The sequence below is a fragment of the Oryctolagus cuniculus genome, chromosome 20 (genome assembly GCF_964237555.1).
Source record: "Oryctolagus cuniculus chromosome 20, mOryCun1.1, whole genome shotgun sequence".
Taxonomy (NCBI): domain Eukaryota; kingdom Metazoa; phylum Chordata; class Mammalia; order Lagomorpha; family Leporidae; genus Oryctolagus; species Oryctolagus cuniculus.
The window spans coordinates 19,351,566-19,375,052 of record NC_091451.1 but is presented as its reverse complement, the minus strand read 5'-3'; the positions used below and the strand labels follow the sequence as shown (position 1 = coordinate 19,375,052).

The 23,487-nt window shown below is 46.7% G+C and overlaps 1 protein-coding gene across 7 annotated transcripts in view; it reads right to left on the bottom strand.

Annotated features, from left to right (window-relative positions):
• Positions 1-825: 825 nt before the first annotated feature.
• PSEN1 (presenilin 1) overlaps positions 826-23,487 on the bottom strand; it is an 84,832-nt gene continuing 62,170 nt past the window's right edge. For all 7 annotated transcript variants that reach the window (XM_002719669.5, XM_017349401.3, XM_070065199.1 and 4 more), the window contains exons 9-12: positions 13,377-13,463; positions 9,373-9,549; positions 3,292-3,410; positions 826-2,018 (exon numbers count right to left, since the gene is read on the bottom strand). In XM_002719669.5, the coding sequence (XP_002719715.1) occupies positions 1,863-2,018; positions 3,292-3,410; positions 9,373-9,549; positions 13,377-13,463 (539 nt within the window). In that variant the 3' untranslated portion in view covers positions 826-1,862. The remainder of the gene's footprint in view (positions 2,019-3,291; positions 3,411-9,372; positions 9,550-13,376; positions 13,464-23,487) is intronic.

The window sequence follows — 23,487 nt, the reverse complement described above, 5'->3', positions numbered from 1 at the left end:
ATCCGCTGCGGCCATCTGGGGCAGTGAACCAGCAGAGAGAAGAACTTTCTGTCTCTACCTCTCTCTATAACTCTTTCAAATAAATAAAATAAATCTTAAAAAAGAAAGTCGGGAAGAGGCGGCTAACTGGGGAAAACTGAGTTGCGATGACGGAACCTTCCACTGCTCCAAGCCCCGCTCTCGGCAGAGCTCGCTGGCCGCTGTGTCCCACTGCCCCTCATGTGCCACTCTGTACCTGGACTGCGGTCAGTACTGCACGCTGCTCCTCAAGTTCATTTCTGCTAAGAAACGTCCTGTGACAGAAAACAAGCCTGACCCCCAAAGAGAATGCCACCCCGGTCATCTGAGGGGCTGGGAGAGACAACAGCAGAGAGGAGAAGTGCCTTCCTTCAGCCACAGGAGCCTCAGCACGCTGGCCACCACGGTCTGTGGTATCGGCAGGCCGCCCTCAGGCTGCTGGCTGCCCCCTGCGCTGCCCGCCCGGGCTGCAGAGCTGAACACCACAGTCACTTCAGCCAGCACCGAAGGGACGGGACACGGACGAAAGGGCGGACAAGAGGCCACACAGCACCCGTGGGCTCCTGAGGGAAAGCCCGTGTCCCAGAACACGGCCAGGCCTTGGCTCGCGCTGTCCCCTGGCTGTGGCTCCTCCTCCCGACCCCAGGGTCTCCTACGGCTCACCAAGTGAAATCACGGCTTCCTCCCAACCTTGCTGTGCAGTGATGCATGGGACCCCCAACCTATACACCACCAGATCTCAGCAATTACTTCAAACTCTGGCCTAACGTAGTTAAAAAGAACGAAAAGAACAACCAGGACAGGGTGTGCTTCACCAGCCATTTCACTCTTCTTTAATTCTACTGTCTTTGGGCACACATCTTATTTGCTATCGAAGAAGTTGTGACAGCGAGGCCGACAGCACTGACTCGAATACAGAGCAGACGCCACCAGTAGTGGATCACCTGCCACCATGTCAGAGCTGCCTTATTTGCCATCAACAAACAATGCTTGGGTGGGTGGGGAGTGGGGGGGGGAGGGTGGAGGCACAGGAGGCGTCAGGGGAGAACAGACTTACACATACGTCTAGGAACTATGCAGTTGGTGGAAAATCCAGAATTTACTTAGGGGTGACAGGGAAGTGTTGAACAATAGTTCCATATTTCCACAAATTACTGAATTTGCAATCTGAGGTTAAGTTGTATGCAGAAAGCAACCTCACGGCCTTGGGAAGAAACGGCAACCACAGATGGTAATGAGCTTCATGCTTGAGAACAAGCTTCGTCAGTCTGGACGTCTGACTTGACTCAAAGGTGGGGAGTCTTGTTTAAAATGACGAGCTGGCAGCAGAGTCTGAGGTGAAAGCCTGGGCCCGTTCTACTTCCTGCGTGGCTGCTGGGGCCTGCTCTCCTCCTGGCACCTCCTGAAAAGGCTCCGAGTTCAGTGACACAGACGCAGTGGGCTGACCTTCCACAGGAAGAGGCCTGTTTGGTGTAAGCCACTTCCTCTGCCCTTTCGGCAGTGCTGGTCCGGGGGGTTCGCGGTGCTGGTGAGCCCCGTGACCCAGGGCCACGCTGCTGTGGAGCACGACAGCTTCTTGCATCTGTTCCCGTGTCCTGTCCCCAAACCTGGAGCGTCTGCACCGAGGGACAGTCCACGTGACGTGCTCAGAGCCGTTTTCTGTCAATTCCTCCTTCCAATGTCCAACAGTGCAGGTGGTCAGGAGAGCCTGGAAGGAAGCTGCGGAAGTCCGGCCGGGAATCTTGACTTTGTTAGATGAGGACACAGGAAAATCGCCTCTGTCCTGCCCAGGTTTGATTGGAAGTCAAAGGAGAAACGTCCATGGGATTCTAGTTGCAAATGTGCTAGATATAAAACTGATGGAACGCTAGCTGGTCCATGAAGGGCTGCACAAGGTAATCTGTGGCAAAGTAGAAAACGAGCCCAAAGGTGATAGAGATGGGAAGAGCTGGCAATGCCTTCTTGAAAATGGCGAGGAGTAATAGCGTAAGGCACAAACCCTGCGGGAGAGACAGAAGACACAGACTTGTACATAATTGTGAAGCATCTTTGTGCTAAAGACTCAGGGTCAAGTCTTGGTTTAAACTTAGCTCATGGAATACTTTCCCTTGGGGTTAAACTTTAGAATAAATGTTTCATTAAACCTGGAAGAAGAACCATGCAAAATCCCCGAGAATGGAAACGTGTATTTTCCTTTGCTAGACTGAGCCCACTACACACTACGTCCGTCATGAAGGCATTTTACCCCTTCATTCTAAGAAAGGAAGACAATCTGAAAAAGGTAAAACTATCTATGAAAAAAATTAAATACTGAAATCTAAATAAACGAGCTGGAACTGTGATTTTAGTTCGCTGGGTAAAAACCCAGAGGTGCGGAGCATTCTTTGTGCTGTCTGGGGACAGAGATGCTCATGGGATGAACTGGTAACACTTAGTTCATGAAGAACGGCTTTTTTGGAAATCCAAAGCAGCCACATAACATGACCCACATTTTACCCTAGTTACTGAGACACTAACCATAAAGTCTGCAGGCTTTCCAGTTTATTCAGAATCAGTAATTTTCTTTTTAAAAGGTACAACATATCCAATAAGTATTTTCAAATCCAGAAAACTAACCTCAAGAGACAAATAAAATCCACATGGGTCACATTATTGAGATAAAAGACAATCGCAAAACAAATGTGCAAGCTGAAGTCACCTACCCGCTCATCTAACTTCACTCATACACTGTGTCACAGACGTCACCTCTTCAGTAAACGCAGCTTAGGGATTATTTACTGAAAGCTTCAGGATGCGTGCCACTGCACCGCAGTCAAGAGTGACCCAGCGTCTGGCACCGTGTCAGCTTCTCCCACTGGACACCCACTGCCCAGAGCACCACTGTGCACCGCACGTGGGGGCGCAGCTGCAGATCTCCCAGCGGCCTGGCCGGGGACTGCTCACTCCTGAGGCTGACCAGAGCACGGCGACTCACACACGGTGACGCTGGGCTGCAGCAGTAGTCCCCAATCAGAGGGGCTTAGGGTCTCCTGAAGACTTTTACAAGCTACACATTTAAAACAAACTGAACATCTCAGGGCAGAGCGCAATGTTCTCGGAGCTCCCCGGTTACTTTAAGGTGTGGCCGGAGTGCAGAAGCCCTCACGTGAGGTTCCAGGAGCTGTGTTTTGAGGAGCGGCTCATCTGCCCTGGGGTCAAGGACTGCCTTGAAGAGACAGAGTCGTCAGAGTCTGGGCTCTAGGGTCCTGACGCACGTTACGGGTGTACACTTACAATTAATATGGCTACAAAACAGGCTATGGTTGTGTTCCAGTCGCCACTGGCTGTCGCTGAGGCTTTCCCAACCAGAACACTGTAGAAAATGAAATCTCCCAGTCCAAGTTTTACTCCCCCTGAAAAGGAAAGGTTATGAATATAAAAAAGCTTGTCACTATGCAACAATCTCACAATTTAGCGCCATCACTACCACACTCTGCCTCCTACTGAATACGAAGCTGGAAAATGATTCACAAAACGAGGCTTTCGGTAGCTTTCCTTTCACTTTCTTCTTTGCTTTTCTGCAGTGGGAGCTTCAGGTTTAGACAACTGACACTAGAGCCTTCATAGGTGCTGCCGTTACCGTCAATGACAAGAAGTAACTGAGGCTGGTGCTATGGGTAATGGGTAAAGCCGCTGCCTGCAGCGCCGGCATCCCATATGGGCGCCAGCTCAAGTCCTGGCCGCTCCACTTCTGATCCAGTTCTCTGCTATGGCCTGGGAAAGCAGCAGATGATGACCCAAGTCCTTGGGCCCCTGCACCTGCATGGGAGACCTGGAAGAGACTCTTGGCTTCTGATCGGCGCAGCTTTGGCCGTTGTGGCCATCTAGGGAGTGAACCAGCAGATGGAAGACCCCTTTCTCTCTCTCTCTCTCTCTCTGCCTCTCTTCTCTGTGTAACTCTTTCAAATAAATTAAAAAAAAAAAAAAAGTAACTGTCATCTACCAAGAACACCTAGTTTGCACCCAGCACTTGTACTAATAATTTCTCAAAAGAATCTCTTTATCATCTTAAAAAAATATTCCCACAATGCAGGAACCAGAACCAGGAGCTGGGAACTCAGTCCAGGTCTCCCCATGGGTGGCAGGAACCCAACTACTTGAGCCACCACCACTGCCTCCCTAGGTCTGTATTAGCAGGACGCTGGAGCCAGGATTTGAACCTAAGCACTCCAAAGTTGGATGTGGGCATCTTCACCAAGTTAAATGACTGCACTTACCCACACAAAAACATTTTCAACTGTGGTAAAATACTTACAACATAAAATTTATCTCAACTCTTGTAAACTGTTCAATGCCATGGGGCACATCCACACTGTTCTACATCACCATCTTGGTCTTGCAAAGCTGAAACCCTGGGCCACTCCATGCTGGTTCTTCATTCCTCCTCCTCCCGGCAACCATCACTCTACCTGCTCTCACCGGGAGTTCAATCACTTTAAGTGGAGTCACAGTGAACTTTTCTTTTTTGTTATCATAAATGTCCTCGAGTTTTACCCAAGTATACTGTGTCAGAATGTTCCTCCTTTTTAAGGCTGATATTTCCTTTACAAGTACAACATTTTGTTAATTCATTCATCTGTGGAAGCACACTTGGGTTGCTCCTACTTTCTGGCTAATATGAATGATAGTGCTATGAACGTAGATGTAAAATCATTTATTCTCTTAATTTTTAACTTTTATTTAATAAATATAAATTTCAAAAGTACAACTTTTGGATTATAGCGGCTTTTCCCCCCATAACCTCCCTCCCACCTGCAAACATCCCATCTCCCACTCCCTCTCCCATCCCATTCTTCATCAAGATTCATTTTCAATTATCTTTATATACTAGTATATGCTAAGTAAAGATTTCAACAGACTGCACCCACATAGACACACAAAGTGTAAAGTACTGTTTGAAGACTAGTTTTACTGTTAATTCTCATAGTACAACACATTAAGGACAGAGATCCTACATGAGGAGCAAGTGCACAGTGACTCCCGTTGTTGATTTAACAACTGACACTATTATTTATGACTTCAGTAATCACCCGAGGCTCTTGTCATGAGCTGCCAAGGCTATGGAAGCCTCTTGAGTTCACAAACTCCAACCTTATTAAGACAAGGCCATAATCAAAGTGGAAGTTCTCTCCTCCCTTCAGGGAAAGGTATCCCCTTCTTTAATGGCCCATTCTTTCCGCTGGGATCTCACTCACAGAGATCTTTCACTTAGGTAATTTTTTTTTGCCACAGTGTCTCGACTTTCCATGCCTGACAAACTCTCATGGGCTTTTTAGCCGGATCCAAATGCCTTAAGGGCTGATCCTGAGGCCTGAGTGCTGTTTAGGACATCTGCCATTCTATGAGTCTGCTGAGTATCCCGCTTCCCATGTTGGATCATTCTCTCCTTTTTAATTCTATCAGTTAGTATTAGCAGACACTAGTCTTGTTCATGTGATAGCTTTGACACTTAATCCTATCGTTATGATCAATTATGAACTGAAACTGATCACTTTGACTAGTGAGATGGCATTGGTACATGCCACCTTGATGGGACTGATCTTCATTTCTTCTCTTAATGGTATCCTCTGAAGTGCAAAAGTTTTAAATTTTGATGCCATCCAATCTATCATTTCTTTATGTATCAGTGTTGTGCTAAAAAATTCTTTACCCAAACCAAGGTTATGATGTTTTTCTTCTAGAAGTTTCGTAATTTTATCACTTAGATCTAGGTCTACAATCCACTGAGTTAATTTTTGATGATGTACTGATGGATGAGTGAGGTAGCAGTTTCAGTTTATTCTTGTATGTCTGCACAGCTAGTTGTCCCAGCACTATCTGTTGAAAATATTCTATCCTTCTCCCATTGTATTATTTAAGCATTTTTATAAAAATCACTGATCATTGTGTTCCATAGAGCTGTATGTCTGTCCTTACAGCAACACTATACTGTTTTGTTATGGATTCAGAAAATGTTCCAAGATCATATAGTTTGAGTGCAAAAACAAAACTGTTTTTGACATTCTAAGTCCTTTGTATTTCCAAGTAAATTTTAGGATCCATTTATAAAATATTCATGAACTGACTGATCCTAAAACTTACATGGAAATACAAGGCCCTAGCTTTTCCTTTGCCAAACATCATCTTTCATTTTTGTAAGTAATCTTTTAAGAAAAATGAAATAAACTACGGACACAAAATATATGCTTACTTGGGGCCTGATATAAACCTACAAACTTTATAACAGGTTTTTGCTTTTCTGGCTGTTAAATAATTATTCCCTACTGAGGCTGGGCCTGGTCTTAAAGTTTGGTTGCCTGGGTTAGAGAAACACTTTCAGAGAGCAGGTTCTGCAGGCCCTGAGAAGTGCAGGCTGCTCCACGTGTGGGCAGGAAAAAGCAGAGTGCTGCTTCATGAGATCTTACTGAGAAACCAATGTTCATCCTAAATTATGAAACCAGACCTGAGGCTTCCTCAGTGGAAAAGATAAATATATGACCCATGAAATGCAAGGCAATAAACTACAGGGTCAGCGCCCTTAAATGCTAACCTGTCCAGACGGCTGAGTGCATCTACAGTCCCAGGGGTGCAGAAGATCCCAGGGCTACTACCTAAGTAAGTACTTGTGTGACCCACGGCAAGTTGCTTACCTTCCTCAATCTTCAAATTCTTCAGTTACAAAATGGATTACAGAGCTACTTCACAAGGTCATTATCAGAGTTAAAAATACTACAGACAAATTTCTTGGCACAGAGGCTTAACAAATGAGAGCCTTACTGCCTGCAATGCTGACATCCCATAAGAGTGCTGGTTTGAGTTCTTGCTGTTCCACTTCTTCTTCTTCTTTTTTTTTTTTAATTTATTTTACTTATTTGAAAGAGTTACAGAGAGAGGTAAAGAGAGAGAGAGAGAGAGGGAGGGAGGAAGGGAGGGAGGGAGGGAGGGGTCTTCCATCTGCTGGATCACTCCCCAAATGGCTGCAACGGCCGGGGCTGTGCTGATCCAAAGCCAGGAGCCAGGCCCTTCTTCCTGGTCTCCCAAGTGGGTACAGGGACCCAAGGATGTGGGCCATCTTTTACTGTTTTCCCAGGCACATTAGCAGGAAGATGGATTGGAAATGGAGCAGCTGGAACTCTAACTGGCACCCATATGGGATGCTGGCACTGCAGGCAGTGGCTTTCACCTACTACACCAAAGTGCCAGCCCCATGAAAATGTCTTAAAATAGCTTGTGGACCTCTCTCCTTCCTCCAACACCCCCTCCCAGCCTCTCCTCTCTCTGTGTAACTCTGACTTTCAAATAAATAAATACATCTTTAAAAAAAAGGGGGAGGCAGCGCTATGGCTCAGTGGGATGACGCCCTGGCCTGAAGCGCAGGCATCCATATAGGGCACCAGTTCGAGACCAAGCTGGCTCCACTTCCAATCCAGCTCTCTGCTATGGCCTGGGAAAGCAGTGGAGGCTGGCCCAAGTCCTTGGGCCCCTGCACCCATGTGGGAAACCTGGAGGAAGTTCCTGGCTTCGGATAGGTACAGCCATCCAGGGAGTGAACCAGCGGATAGAAGACCTCTCTCTCTCTCTCTCTTCTCTCTCTGCCTCTCCTCTCTCTCTGCTCTGTGTAAGTCTTTCAAATAAATAAATAAGTCTTTAAAAAAGGCAGGGGGACAGGCACTGTGGCATAGCGGATAAAGCCACCACCTGCAGTGCCAGCATCCCATATGGGCACCAGTTCGAGTCCTGCCTGTTCCACTTCCAATCCAGCTTTCTGCTACAGCCTGGGAAAGCAGAAGATGGCCCAAGTCCTTGGGCCCCTGCACCCACTTGGGAGACACAGAAGCTCCTGGCTCCTGGCTTCAGATCAGCACAGCTCTAGCTGATGCGGCCAATTTGGGAATGATCCAGCGGATGGAAGACCTCTCTCTCTCTGACTCACCTTCTCTCTCTGTGTAACTTTGACTTTCAAATAAATAAATAAATCTTTAAAAAAATAAAATAAAATAGTATGTGGAAGGGCCAGCACTGAGGTATAATAGGTTAAGCCTCCACCTGTGGTGTTGGCTCAAGAACCAGCTGCTCTACTTCTAATCCAGCTCCCTGTTGATGGCCTGGGAAAGCAGTGGAAGATGGCCCAAGTGCTTGGGCCCCCACAGCTGTGTGGAGGACCTGGAGGAAGCTCCTGGCTTCAGATCGGTCTAGATCCATTGAGGTCATTTGGGGAGCAAACCAGCAGATGGAAGACATCTCTGTTTCTCCCTCTGTCTGTAACTCTGCCTCTCAAAAAAATAACTTAAAAAAATGCACTGATTCAAGCTTAGAATTATGAACTCTTTTTATTTCAAAGGCTCACTGCTTATAGCAGTCTAGGCCTTCTGCTATTTTTAAAATGTGCTTTGTTTGCCTACTCTGAAAAGAAATTTTGGATAATTATGGTGTTCCTTTAATATTAAGGGAGTATTTGCTAATCTACCAAGCATAAAACTGGTAAAGACAATAAATGCACCGGCATCTCATATGGGTGCTGGTTCAAGACCTGGCTGCTCCACTTCCGATCCAGCTCTCTGCTATGACCCGGGAAAGTAGCAGCAGATGGCCCAAGCCCTTGGGCCCCTGGACCCACGTGGGAGACCCAGAGGAAGCTCCTGGCTCCTGGCTTCTGATTGGTGCAGTTTTGGCGTTGTGGCCATCTGGGGAGTGAACCAGTGGATGGGAAGACCTCTCTCTCTCTGTCTGCCTGTGCCTCTGCCTCTCTGTAACTCTGCCTTTCAAATAAACAAATAAATCTTAAAAAAAATAAAATAAAATAAAACAAAAAAAGTATGTAGCAGTGAAGTCTTAATGGAATAATAATTTCAAAAGATCTTTTACTTTACAAAATAAATGCCAAAAGATCAGGAAGGGACAAATAAAATCTGTAGGGCAAGATCTAAGCTATTAACAAATATATCTAGGACCAGTGCCATGGCACAGTAGGTTAATCCTCCGCCCGCAGCGCCGGCATCCCATATAGGCGCCGGTTCTAGTCCTGGCTGCTCCTCTTCCAATCCAGCTCTCTGCTATGGCCTGGGAAAGCAGTGGAAGGTGGCCCAAGTGCTTGGGCCCCTGCACCCACATGGGAGATGGGGAAGAAGCTCCTGGCTCCTGGCTTCAGATCGACGCAGCTCCAGCTGTTGTGGCCATTTGGGGAGTGAACCAACGGAAGGAAGACCTTTCTGTCTCTTCCTCTCACTGTATCTCTACCTCTCAATTAACAAAGTCTTAGCTACACTGTCCTTCAGAGTTCAGCTGTGACTCTCTGAATTCACTTATGACCCCCAAGGGAACAAGACTTGCACCTACTCTCCTCTGGGTCCTCACTGGCCAGGACGCTGCTGGAGAGTTCCTGGGCTGCAGCACGTGACTCAGGTGTGGACTGATGCGGCCCGAGGTGACTGTCCCTCTGGGCCTCCCACTCCTCACTGAAGCCCCCGTCGTCACTCTCCGGAACCGTGTCTTGCGGTGACTCCCTCTCTGCATCTTGAAGAGAAAGCAGACGTTAAGCTCTAACACTGGGAACAATTTCTTAATTACCGCTAAGAAAACCGCATGGGAGCTGTCAATGTCGGATGGGCTGTCACTGCGATTGTTCAGCTGGCCCCTGAACTACAGAGCACACGCAGCAGTAGCGCCAGGATTTGTCTGCGTTTCCACCCTTCACCGACATGGCTCTGCTGGTAAAGCCCGATCAATCCCAGCCAGGCGTGAGAATCCCACCATTCCTCCTCCCAAGGAAGGCTCTGTGGCTGATACCAGCCGGTGCGTGCTGATGCCAAGTCTGCAGGGGATTTTCAGGAAAAGGTTGCTTTCCTTCTTTCTCCCCTGGCTGCTGTCTTGTCTCGACATGATGCTGGAATGCAGCTGTCACGATTGTGAGCAGCAGTGGCTGAGGACCGTGCCTGTATGATTTAAGAACCTGAACCCTTGAGAACATCAATGAGCCGCAAAATTCTACCAAAGCCTACACTTCAGGACGTTCTGTCACGTGACAGATACAGTTCTTTGCTGAAGGCAGCTAAGTTGGGTTTCCTGTCCTTGCAGCTGAAAGCTTCTGAGGTGACAGCACTCACCACTGGCATCGTGACTAAGTTACAGAAGTGGATTCACTGAGCGGGAACAGTCGCAGGGATGTTCCTGCGGCTCAGTCGTTTCCTTATGACGACTACCAAAGTGTCTCAAAGTGGTGAGCATCACCATCTTCAAAAATTTCCTAAGTAAGGCCAGCGCCGTGGCTCACTAGGCTAATCCTCCGCCTAGCGGCGCCGGCACATGGGGTTCTAGTCCCGGTCGGAGCGCCGGATTCTGTCCCGGTTGCCCCTCTTCCAGGCCAGCTCTCTGCTTTGGCCCAGGAGTGCAGTGGAGGATGGCCCAAGTGCTTGGGCCCTGCACCCCATGGGAGACCAGGAGAAGCACCTGGCTCCTGCCATCGGATCAGCGCGGTGCACCGGCCGCGGAGGCCATTGGAGGGTGAACCAACGGCAAAGAAGACCTTTCTCTCTGTCTCTCTCTCTCACTGTCCACTCTGCCTGTCAAAAAAAAAAAAAAAAAAAAAATTCCTAAGTTAAACATAATTAAAATACATAGATGAAGTTCATAACACTTGTTTTTCCTCCTTCCTTTCTATAAAAGGACTATATATTCAGTGGAAGGAGATTTATCACACATCAATAAAGCTTGTGTGCATCAGGGCTCTCACTTGGCATGGACTTCCCCTGGGAAGGCCCTAATGATTCTGAATTGATAATTCTGTATGAGGGAGGCCAGCACTGTGGCACAGTGGGTAAAGCCGCCGCCTGCAGTGCCGACATCCCATCTGGGCACTGGTTCGAGACCAGGCTGCTCCATGTCCGATCCAGCTCTCTGTTGTGGCCTGGGAAGGCAGCAGAAGATGGCCCAAGTCCTGGGGCCCCTGCACTGGTGTGGGAGACCCAGAAGAAGCTCCTGGCTCCTGGCTTCGGACAGGCTCAGCACCAGCTGTTGTGGTGACTGGGGAGTGAACCAGCAGATGGGAGACTTCTCTCTCTCTTTCTCTGTGTGGGGAACAACCCGGACTGGACTGTTACTGGAATTAAGACTTATTCTATGCATCTGCTCTCCCACAATATGGCGCTGGGAGAGAAGTAAACAGCTTCTGCACAGCTGCCTCCAGTTCAACCAATAAACTGTAGGACTTGCTCCTGATTGGAGAGCAGCGTACTCGGCGTGTGGGCAGCCGAGTTAGGATTGGCGGAGGAGGACTATAAAGGAGGAGAGAGACGGCATGCACCAGGAACATCTAAGGGGAACATCTAAGGGGAACACCTGTGCAGCCCCCGAGAGAGCCGGCCGGCGGTGTGCCGCTCCCCTGCGGAAGTGGGGAATGCGGCCAGGGGGAACTGCCCTTCCACGGAGGTGGAAGGGATAGTAGCCAACCCGGGAAGAACCAGCAGCAAACCCGGGGAGGGCCGAGCAGACAAAAGAACAGCGCAGGGTCCTGTGTCGTTCCTCCACGAAGAGGGGGAGCGACACTCTGCTTCTCTGAAACTCAGCCTTTCAAATAAATAATCTTTAAAAAAAATTCTGTGAGAGTACTTTCAAAAATCCACAGAAAATGTGTACTATAAAAATCTATGCGGAGGCCAGCGCTGCGGCTTACTAGGCTAATCCTCCGCCTTGCGGCGCCGGCACACTGGGTTCTAGTCCCGGTCGGGGCATTGGATTCTGTCCCGGTTGCCCCTCTTCCAGGCCAGCTCTCTGCTGTGGCCAGGGAGTGCAGTGGAGGATGGCCCAGGTATCTGGCTCCTGCCTTCGGATAGGCATGGTGCGCCGGCCGCAGCGCGCCGGCCGCGGCGGCCATTGGAGGGTGAACCAACATCAAAGGAAGGCCTTTCTCTCTGTCTCTCTCTCTGTCCATTCTGTCAAAAAAAAAAAAAAAAAAAAAAAAATCTACGAGGGGTTGGCACCGTGGTGCAGGTTAACCCTCTGCCTGCAGTGCCAGCATCCCATATGGGTGCCAGTTCTAGTCCTGGCTTCTCGTCTTCGATCCAGCTGTGGCCTCGGAAAGCAGTGCAAGATGGCCCAAGTCCTTGGGCCCCTGCACTCACAGGGGAGACTGGGAAGAAGCACCTGGCTCCTGGCTTAAGATTGGTGCAGCTCCAGTCGTTGTGGCCATTTGGGGAGTGAACTGATGGAAGGAAGACCTCTCTCTCTGTCTCTCCCTTTCACTGTCTGTACCTCCACCTCTCAAATAAATAAGATAGTAAAAAAAAAAAAAAAAGAAAGAAAAGAAAATCTATGCGCAGGTTTCAAAAAGTTTTTGTACCAAAATAAAGTTATCTTATAATTCCATTTTCCAGGGATTTTTTGAAGTCTCTGTATGTGTATGTACTCACAATGAACCTTTTCATCTTCTTTAGCTTAATACAGGTCAACATAATAACTGTGCTTGTAACAGCTGTTTTCAACATACTTCCTACTTTTCTATTCCATCGACTCCTGGTCTAACACCACCCTCTGTTGCCTTGCTCAGAGTAGAAATAAGCCTGATATATATTTCTGGGTCTCAAATATGAATTTCCAGTCCAAAGAGTCCTAGCAGTTACCCCAAATGTTAATTCAGTCATTTTCTTGGTTCCATAAAATATAAATTATCCCTTTCCTGACAAATAGCAACTGAATTAAAGTCTTCTTTACTTCTCTCACTAATCTTTATTTTGCTTATTTTTCAGCCTCCTTAGGAGGTTAGCCTATGTTTTTCCTTTTTAACAAGGTTTCCTTTGCTTTTAGGTTTATATTGTGCCTTACTCCACATCTTCCAATCCTGACTTCTAACCTGAGTTCTCCCCAGTACCTTCTGTGGTGTCCACAGTGGCCCATGGTCTCTCATCCTAAATCATCACCATCATTCTCTTCCAGAAAGCCGCATCCACCTGGAATGTCTGATCCCAGTACAAACTTTGCCATGCACGAAATCAAATCAGTTTTATGTTACTTTGCCCATGTTAAATATGTAGATCTCATTTTCACTTTGAAGGGAGAGCTTTTTCTTTTTAAATCACACCCTCAGCTTGAACCTTTCCTTACTGCTATCATATATTTAATAACAGAAATCTTAACCTAGGTTGCCTTGACTGCAGTACCGGGTTTGGAATCTATGAGGTCTTTAGATACTTCTCTGCGCTTTACTGAGTATTACCACGGGCGTCAGAAGATTCTCAATGAGTCTATGACCACAGGAAGGGATTGCAAGCTACATATGCTACTGGGAGCCACTGAGATGATGACAACGACCTCGAAAATCCAGAAATTTCCAGATGAAAGTGACTTACTTTGTGCACTGTACTTGGAGTTTTTGGATACCCTCCTTTGGGCTTCTGGGTCTCCTTCTGCCATATTCACCAACCACACCATCGTTGCTGTTGAGAAAGACCACAGTCCAGGTAAGCACTGGAGTCATGGAAGTCAAGTGCATGAATAGACAGGAGGCTCTCTCCCAAATCACCATCCCCTCCAACGCTGCCTTAAGAGTCCTGAATGATCAGAAGAAAGCACACACTGAAAACCAGAAAGCATTCTCTGTGATTCCAGCAGACAAAAGATTCTGAAATGAAATGTTTTCTGTAATATTCAAACTGTGGCTGCTATCACAAAACTGTTTGCTATCATTTGTCACCCCAGGAAATTAAACAGAAAGAAAGCTGCTCAGGGCAGCAAGAGATTCCCTATAAAAGGGATAGCCTGGCTTAAAGTCCTAAAGTAGTGGGAACTGATGAATATTACTTACTGAGATTAAACTCAAGGCCAAAGGGAAGCTCACAGACGCATGGACTAAACTTCCTTCATGCTATCTCTCTCGGAATTTTCAATAGCGCTAATGTGTTTTTCATACATGCATAAGAAAGAAAGGTTAAAAGCAATAAACACGGGGCCGGCACTGTGGCGTAGCTAGTAAAGCTGCCATCTGCAGAGCCATCACATATGGGCGCCAGTTCGAGTCCTGGCTGCGCCACTTCTAATCCAGCTCTCTGCTATGGCCTGGAAAAACAGCAGAAGATGGCCTAAGTGCTTGGGCCCCCGCACTCACATGGGAGACCGGGAAGAAGCTCCTGGCTCCTGGCTTCGGGTTGGCGCAGCTCCAGCCATTGTGGCCATCTGGGGAGTGAACTAGCAGATGGAAGACCTCTCTCTGTCTCTGCCTCTCTGTAACTCATCCTTCAAATAAATAAATCTTAAAAAAAAGAAAAATCAATGTCCTTTTTACAAAAATATATTTTAGGGTATTACACAAAGTTTGTGGAAAATGGAATTAACATTGTTTATTTTGGTGCAAAAAAAAACTTTTTAAAAAAGATTTATTTATTTGAAAGGCAGAATTATAGAGAGGGGGAGACAGAGACAAAGAGAAAGAGAGAGAAAGAGTGAGCCAAGAGCACATGTGAGAACTATTTTCCAACTACTGGTTCACTCCCCAAATGGCCTTAACAGCCACTGCTGGGCCAGGAAGGCTTCATCCAGGTCTCCCATGTGCGTGCAGGGGCCCAAGCACTTGGGCCATCTTCTGCTGCTTTTCCAGGTGCATCAGCAGGGAGCTGGATCAGAAGTGCAGCAGCCAGAACTTGAAGTGGTGCCCATATGGAATGCAGGCATCCCAGGCAGCTTACCCACAGCATCACAATGCTGCTACCCCCGAGAAAACCACAATTTTTAGACCCATGCATACATGGAGTCTACAAAAAGTTCATGGAAAACGCATATTATAAAACTGCATCACACACATCTCTATCACATTTTAGTTAAGAGATGATGGAGGGGCCGGTGCTGTGGTGCAGCGGGTTAAAGCCCTGGTCTGAAGTGCCGGCATCATATGGGCGCCGGTTCTAGTCTTGGTCGCTCTACTTCTGATCCAGCTCTCTGCTATGGCCTGGGAAAGCAGCAGAAGATGGTCCAAGTCTTTGGGCCCCTGCACTCACGTGGGAGACCCAGAAGAAGCTCCTGGCTCCTGGCTTCAGATCGGCACAGCTCCTGCCATTGTGGCCATCTGGGGAGTGAACCAGTGGATGGAAGACCTCTCTGTCTCTACCTCTCTCTGTAACTCTGTCTTTCAAATAAATAAAATAAAACTAAAAAAAAAAAAAAAAAGAAATAAAAAAAGAATCTTTAAAAAGAGAGAGGTAATGGAAATACTTTAAAGTGGTGCTTCTTATACATTGTGGTTAGAATAAAACATTTTATAAAAATATATTATAAAAATGCTATAAAAATTCCCTTGGAGGGGAATACAGTGACATCTAACAGAAATCACACACATATTTCACCCTTAAGCCCAGCAATACCACTTTTATGACTACATCCTGAAGATATATCAACAATAACACACATTTAAAAAAGATGTACTATATGAGATTATAGCAGGATCCAAATGCCAGCAGCAACATGAGTCCCACCTGCCCACAGTAAAGAACTAAAAAAAAAAATTATTTATTTACTTGGAAGGCAGAGTTACTGAGAGGGGAGAGAGAGAAAGAGATCTTCCATTGGCTGGTTCGCTTCCCAAATGGTTTCAACAGCCAGGTCTGGGATGGGCTGAGGCCAGGAGCTTCATCAGGGTCTCCCACATGGGTGGCAGGGGCCCAAGGAATTGGGCCGTCTTCTACTGGTTTACCAGGCTATTAGCAGGAAGGTGGAACAGAAGATGAGCAGCCAGGACACAAATTGGTGCCTATAAGGGATGTTGTCATCATAGGCAGTGGCTTAACCTGCTATGCCACAATGCCAGCCCTAATAAGCAATTTTAAATAAGATACCTCGCATCTATGTCTCTAAGGCTTTTTTTGTTTTATTTATTTATTTATTTATTTTTTTATTTTTTGACAGGCAGAGTTAGAGAGTGAGAGAGACAGAGAGAGAGAAAGGTCTTCCTTCCGTGGGTTCAGCCCCAAATGGCTGTTACAGCCAGCGTGCTGAGCTGATCCGAAGCCAGGTGCTTCCTCCCAGTCTCCCATGCGGGTGCAGGGCCCAAGCACTTGGGCCATCCTTCACCGCCTTCCCGGGCCACAGCAGAGAGCTGGACTGGAAGAGGAGCAACCAGGACAGAATCCGGTATTTAAGGCTTTTTTATCACCAAGATTCTATAATTACATCCATGTTCCAAATATTCTTAGGGGGCCAGCATTGTGGGGCAGGTTAAGCTGCTGCCTGTGACAACAGCATCCCACACCAATGGTTGAAGTCCTAGCTGCTCCAGTTCCAATCCAAATTCCTCCTAATGTGCCTGGGACAGCAGTGGAAGAGGGTGCAAGGGTTTGGGACCCTGCCAACCACGTGGGAGATCTGGATGGAACTCCTGAATCTTGGCTTCCACCTGGCCCAGACCTGGCTTTGTAGCCATTTGGGGAGTGAACCAACAGATGGAAGATTTTTCTTTTCCTGTTCCCCTGCCCCTGTATTTTTTTTTTTTTTTTTCCAGGCAGAGTGGACAGTGAGAGAGAGAGACAGAGAGAAAGGACTTCCTTTGCCGTTGGTTCATACTCCAATGGCCGCCGTGGCCAGCGCGCTGCGGCCAATGCACCGCACTGATCCGATGGCAGGAGCCAGGTGCTTCTCCTGGTCTCCCATGGGGTGCAAGGCCCAAGCACTTGGGCCATCCTCCACTGCACTCCTGGGCCACAGCAGAGAGCTGGCCTGGAAGATGGGCAACCGGGACAGAATCCGGCGCCCAGACCGGGACTAGAACCCGGTGTGCCGGCACCACTAGGAGAAGGATTAGCCTATTGAGCCGCGGCGCCGGCTCCCTGTATTGTTTTGCCTTTCAAATTACTTAGTTTTTTAAAAAAAATTCTGAATAAATTGACAGTACTGAAATAATATACAGAAAAAATATATTTTTATTTTTCAATTAACACTAAATACCTTAGGTTTTCAGGAAAATACACAAATTTAAAATTAGCATAATGTAACATATTCCCACCCCCAAATGTCTTAAAAAAAAAAAAGCTTTACACAAAATGATCTGAAGGAATTGTTAGCTTCATTTTGGGTAAGATATCAGAGTTTTCCACTTCTGCTAATGAGTTAGCTCAGGGTAGGTAAGCATTTTTATACTGGATGACAAAAAAAAAAATAATAAAGAAAAACATTCATGTATTTCCTGAGGGCAAGAGCCTTTAGCAAAATGAATACCCTTCACCGAGAGACTGTACAAAAATGCACAAAGGGGTTTTTAAAGAGTAGCTGAGAAGACTGATTTTTTTCATATCTACATATACCTTAGGAGAAAAACTACTGATCAGTACTGCTGTTTTTCTTACATCCTTTAAAAAAAAAAGCTCAAAATCAATGCTTTCTAAAATTTTCAGTACAAATGTAGTGCTTCATGAGAAGAGATGCCTTATTGAACCTATCTGATCTTTACAGGTGGTAAAGGTTTATACTATTTTCCCATATGCATATACGGACTTACCACCAAATTACCTAAAAAATGCCAAACACTCTACAACCATTACACAGACCTGATTATTATATAACGGTACCTCAAAACACTTGTAGAAAATGAAATTAAAAGAAGATATTTTGGGGGCCAGTGCCACGGTGTAGCAGGTAAAGCTGCCGCCTACAGTGCCAGCATCCCATATAGGCGCTGATTCAAGTCCCAGCTGCTCCACTTCCAATCCAGCTCTCTGCTATGGCCTGGGAAAGCTGTAGAAGATGGCCCGAGTCCTTGGGCCCCTGCACCCTCATGGGAGACCCAGAAGAAACTACTGCTCCTGGCTTCAGATCGGCCCAGCTCCAGTTTTTGTGGCCATTTGGGGAGCAAGCCAGCGGATGGAACACCCCTGTCTCTGCCTCTTTGTAACTCTGCCTTTCAAACAAATAAATAAATCTTACGACAAAAAAAATCTCAAAAAAAAAAAAAAAAAGGGATGAAATTTTGGGACAAAAAATTTTTAAATTCAAGCATAGTTTTGTTCATAATATGCAGTTTCCATGAATGTTTTGAAGACTCCTCAGATGCGTGCATTTCAAAATTCTTCTGCACCAACATATAAGCTTACCTTTTTTTTAAAGGTTCATTTTTTAGTTTTTAAATTTATCTGAAAGGCAGAGTTAGAGGGACAGAGGGACACACACACACAGATCTTCCATGCACTGGTTCACTCCCCAAATGGCTCTAATAGCCAGGGCTGGGCCAGACCAAAGCCAGGAGCTAGGAGCTTCTTCTGGGTCTCCCACGCGGGTACAGGGGCCCAAGCACTTGAGCCATCTTCTACTGCTTTCCCAGGCCATAGTAGAGAGCTGGATGAGAAGAGGAGCAGCTAGGACTTGAACTGGCACCCATATGGGATGCTGGCACTGCAGGTGGCGGCTTTACCTGCTGTGCCACGGCGTTGGCCCCCAAGCTTATCTTTTAATTCTGTTTTTACATAAACTGTGAAATACTCTCGTATATGACATACTATAAAACAGGGTAACTGTTTTCAGCCTAAAATTAGCACACATGTACAATGTGGCAGATTGAAACCCATGCCTAATTTTTCATCCCCTAGAACACACACTCTTGTCATGGACTTGGGGACGGCGATGTGGCACAGCAGATTAAAGCCCTGGTCTGAGGTGCTGGCATACCATATGGGCACTGGTTCTAATCCCAGCTGTTCCTCTTCCGATCCAGCTCTCTGCTATGGCCTGGGATAGCAGTAGAAGATGGTCCATGTCTTTGGACCCCTGTGCCTGCGTGGGAGACCCGGAAGAGGCTCCTGGTTCCTGATCGTCTCAGCTCTGGTCATTGAGGCCATCTGAGGAGTGAACCAGTGGGTGGAAGACCTCTCTCTCTGTCTCTACCTCTCTAACTCTTTCAAATAAATAAAATAAATCTTTAAAGAAAAAAAATGGACTCACTGGAAGTGGAATGCATTTTCTCTCCCCCTGACTTGGGGTTCAACTACATGACTTATTTCAAACAACAGCCAGTGGGCAGAGAACAGTGCTAACACCACGCCTAGGCCTTAAAAGCCCTCTTGTCCTTCTGCCACATGTCTTCACTCTCTGGTCCAGAGAGGATGAGGAACTCAAAGGGCAAAGCCACCACCAAGTCAGCTAAGTCAAGTGACCTGCACACTGACAAGTTATAAAAAGTGACTATTATTGTTAAGGCACTGAGTTTTGAAGCGGTTACTTATGCAACATAACTGTAGCAACAGTTAACAGGAGGACAATGGGAAATTATGAAAACAGAAATATTTTAAAACTCGTAATCCTTTTACTTTGACATTCACAATTAGCTTTTGAAGAATTAAATAACAAAACTCAAGAAGTAAGGAACAGTATAAAGAAAAGTATAAAGGTTCAGTCTCTAAGCCCCACTTTACAAAGGTAAACAATTAAATATATTGTCAGTTCTTTTTTTCATTTTCGATTATCTTTATATACAGAAGATCGATTTAGTATGTATTAAGTAAAGATTTCATCAGTTTGCACCCACACAGAAACACAAAGTGTAAAGTACTGTTTCAGTACTAGTTATAGCATTACTTCACATTGGACAACACATTAAGGACAGATCCCATATGAGGAGTAAGTACACAGTGACCCTGTTGTTGACTTAACAATTTGACACTCTTGGTTATGGCGTCAGTAATCTCCCTAGGCTCTAGTCATGAGTTGCCAAGGCTATGGAAGCCTTCTGAGTTCGCTGACTTCGACCTTATTCTGACAGGGTCATAGTCAAAGTGGAAGTTCTCTCCTCCCTTCAGAGAAAGGTACCTCCTTCTTTGATGGCCCCGTATTGTCAGTTCTTAATTTTAACTTTTATTATGACTGTTTTTAAAGATTTACTTATTTACTTACTTGAGAGGCTGAGTGAGAGAGAGAGGGAGAGGTAGAGAAAGATTTTCCATCTGCTGGTTTAGCTCCCAAATGGCTACACGAGGCAGGGCTAGGCGAGGTGGAGCCAGGAACTTTATCTGGCCTCCCGCACGGGCAGCCAGGAGTACTGCCTTCCCAGGTGCACTAGCAGGAAGTTGCACTGGAAATGCAATAGCTGCGTCGTGAGCTGGCTTTCAGATACAGGATGTGAGTGCCAGACATGGTGGTTTGACACACTAAGCCACAAGGCTGGGTCCAACATGTACTATTTTCAAAATTTGAGAGACATACAGAGAAAGACAGAGACAGAGGGACAGAGAGTGAGAGAAAGAGAACCCCTCTACTCGTAATGGGGACTCTAGTTCATTCCTCAAATACGGCAAAGGCCAGGACTGTGTCAAGCCAGTTAGGAGTCAGGAACTTGTGTGGGTGGCAGGAACCCAGCCACTTGATCCATCACCGTGCCTTCCCAGGGTCTGCATTAGCAAGAAGCAGAGGAGTCCAGAGCCGAAGGTGGATAAATTCAAGCGCTCCAATACCGGATGCAGGTGTCTTAACTGTTAAAAGTCCACCTTAATTATCAGTTTTTAAAATATATCATTAAAAATTATACACAGACACTCAGACATACATAGCCCCTTTTTCCTAGTATCTACAAAACATTGCATGTACTGCCTTTTTTAAAATTTTTATTTATTTGAAAGGCACAGTGAGACAGCAAAAGAGAGAGACACAAAGTGGGGTGGATGGGGAGGAACAGAGAGAGAAAGAGATTTTTCCAGCTGCGGGTTCACTCCCCAGGAAGTGAACTCAGAGCCAAGAATGCAACTCCATAAGGGTCTCCTCTCCTACATAGGTAGCAGGGTGCAAGTACCTGGGTCATCATTTGCTGCCTTCCCAGGCACATTAGCAGGGAACCCGGATTAGAAGCAGAGCAGCCAGGACTTGAACTGGTGCTCCAAAACTGGACAGTGGTATTGTAGATGGCAGCTTAACCTGCTGTGCCATAATGCTAGCCCTATGTGTACTACTTTTTTTTTTTTTTTTTTTTTTGACAGGCAGAGTGGACAGTGAGAGAGACAGAGAGAAAGGTCTTCCTTTGCCGTTGGTTCACCCTCCAATGGCCGCCGCGGCCGGCGCGCTGTGGCCGGCGCACCACGCTGATCCGATGGCAGAAGCCAGGTGCTTCTCCTGGTCTCCCATGGGGTGCAGGGCCCAAGCACTTGGGTCATCCTCCACTGCACTCCCTGGCCACAGCAGAGAGCTGGCCTGGAAGAGGGGCAACCAGGACAGATTCCGGCACCCCGACCGGACTAGAACCCGGTGTGCCGGCGCCGCAAGGCAGAGGATTAGCCTAGTGAGCCGTGGCGCCGGCTATGTGTACTACTTTAAATCTGACTTTTCATACATAATATGTAATCTCAGAGGCTAGAGCTGTGGCACAGTGGGTAAAGCCATCACCTATAGAGGCAGCATCCTGTATGGGCAGCAATTCGAGTCCCAGTTGCTCTACTTCCAATCCAGCTCCCTGCTAATGTACCTGGAAAAGCAGCTAAAGACAGTTCAAGTACGTGGACCCTGCACCCATGTGTGAGACCCGGAAGAAGCTCCTGGTTTCTAGCTTCAGGTTGGCCCAGCTCCAGCCAGCATGGCCATTTGGGGAGTGAACCAGCAGATGGAAGATCTCTCTGTCTCTCCCTCTCTAACTTCGCTTTTCAAATGAGGAAATAAATCCTTTCCCTGTTCTAGGCCTAACTCCTCACTCTGAACTCTGAGAGTAATTTCTACCTTCTTTGTCAATAACCTTGCTCCATTAATTATTCCTACTTGCAGATATGTTCAAAGCCTTTCTCTAGGGGCCGGCACTGTGGCATAATCGGTAAAGCTGCCACCTGCAGTGCCGACATCCCCTATGGGTGGTATCCTATTTGGCTGCAGTTCGAGTCCCAGCTGCCCCTCTTCCTATCCAGCTCTCTGCTATGGCCTGGGAAAGCAGCAGAAGATGACCCAAGTCCTTGGGCCCCTGCACCCACCTGGGAGACCCTCCTGGCTCCTGGGTTTGGAGCAGCACAGATCCAGCCATTGCAGGCATCTGGGGGATAAACCAGCTGCCTTTCAAATCAATCAATCAATCTTAAAAAAAAAAAAAAAGCCTGTTTCTACTGGTTCCTCCTTCTCAACCTTAGCAGACTGATCAAGTCTTCCTTCCAGAAATGCCTTTCCTCAAGCCTGCTCTCCCCCTTCCCACCTGCAACCTGCCTGTGAGACAGGAATTTGTGAAGTGGGGTGACATTTGCTGTACACATCCCTCTCCCTCTCCATCACCCATTCTCTGTCCACTTCAGCATCAACAAAACACATACACGTACAAGTACACACTCCCCTCGTCTTAGATTATTGCTTCTGGTCCTATCATGCTTCTGAAGTTGAACACATCCTTTGACTTAGCAATTCCTGCTAAGAATGTCCCTTACAACAATACTGACAAATTCATGGATATTCTCTGGAAGCACTGTTTGCGACAGAAAAGAAATGGAAATTATATACACATCTAATAAGAACATCTACTACCCAAGAGCTATAAAACACAACACTACACAGTCATTTCACGTACTAAACATAGAAACAGTCACAATACTGCAAATGGAAAAGTGCTGACTTCACCACTTTCTGATGTTCCTGTGTTCCTGCTGGTACTCTCCCTCCCTTCCCCGGGACTAGAACCCGGGGTGCCAGCACTGCAGGCAGAGGATTAGCCAAGTGAGCCACGGCGCCAGCCACTTTTTTTTTTTTTTTAAAGATTTTTATTTTATTTATTTGAGAGGTAGAGTTACAGACAGAAAGAAAGGTCTTTCATCTGCTGGTTCACTCCCCTAGATGGCCTCAACGATCAGGGCTGAGCCGATCCAAAACCAGGAGCTTCTTCTGGGTCTCCCACGTGGCTGCAGGGGCCCAAGCACTTGGGCCATCTTCTACTGCTTTCCCAGGCCACAGCAGAGAGCTAGATAGTTAGAGGAGCAGCTGGGACACGAACTGGTGAACATGGAATTCCAGCACAGCAGGCAGAGGCTTAGCCCACTACACTGCAGTGCCAGCCCCATCCAAGCCATTCTGCATGAAGCCACTTTTGGAATCAGCTCTTCAGTCTGTGCTTGCTGAAATTCTAGCCATCCCTAACAGGGCAAATCCAAACACTGTGTCTCCCATGATGCTCTTCCTGTTTCTCCAGCCGGATTTCCCCTTTTCTGAGCTCTCACTGTACTTCGTGCCTCTTCTGAACCTGCTGACATTCTGCCTTGCAACTGCTTACTTATGTACTTGTCCTACCCCACCACCAAGCAGTAACCAAATGAGCTCTGAGGAAGTACCACACTTCTTGGTGCCTCCACAATGCACTGTGGAAGCAGATTAGGTCAGTGCCCAATTACATCTAATGTATGATTATGAAGAATATGTCTCAAATAAAGAAATACTTTCTAAAGGAACGGTACAATTCTTTCAATAAGTGAGGGCAAGATTCATTTGTAATGTATGTAGTTATATATCACTCCACAATGCTTGACTTAAAAGATTCTAAAC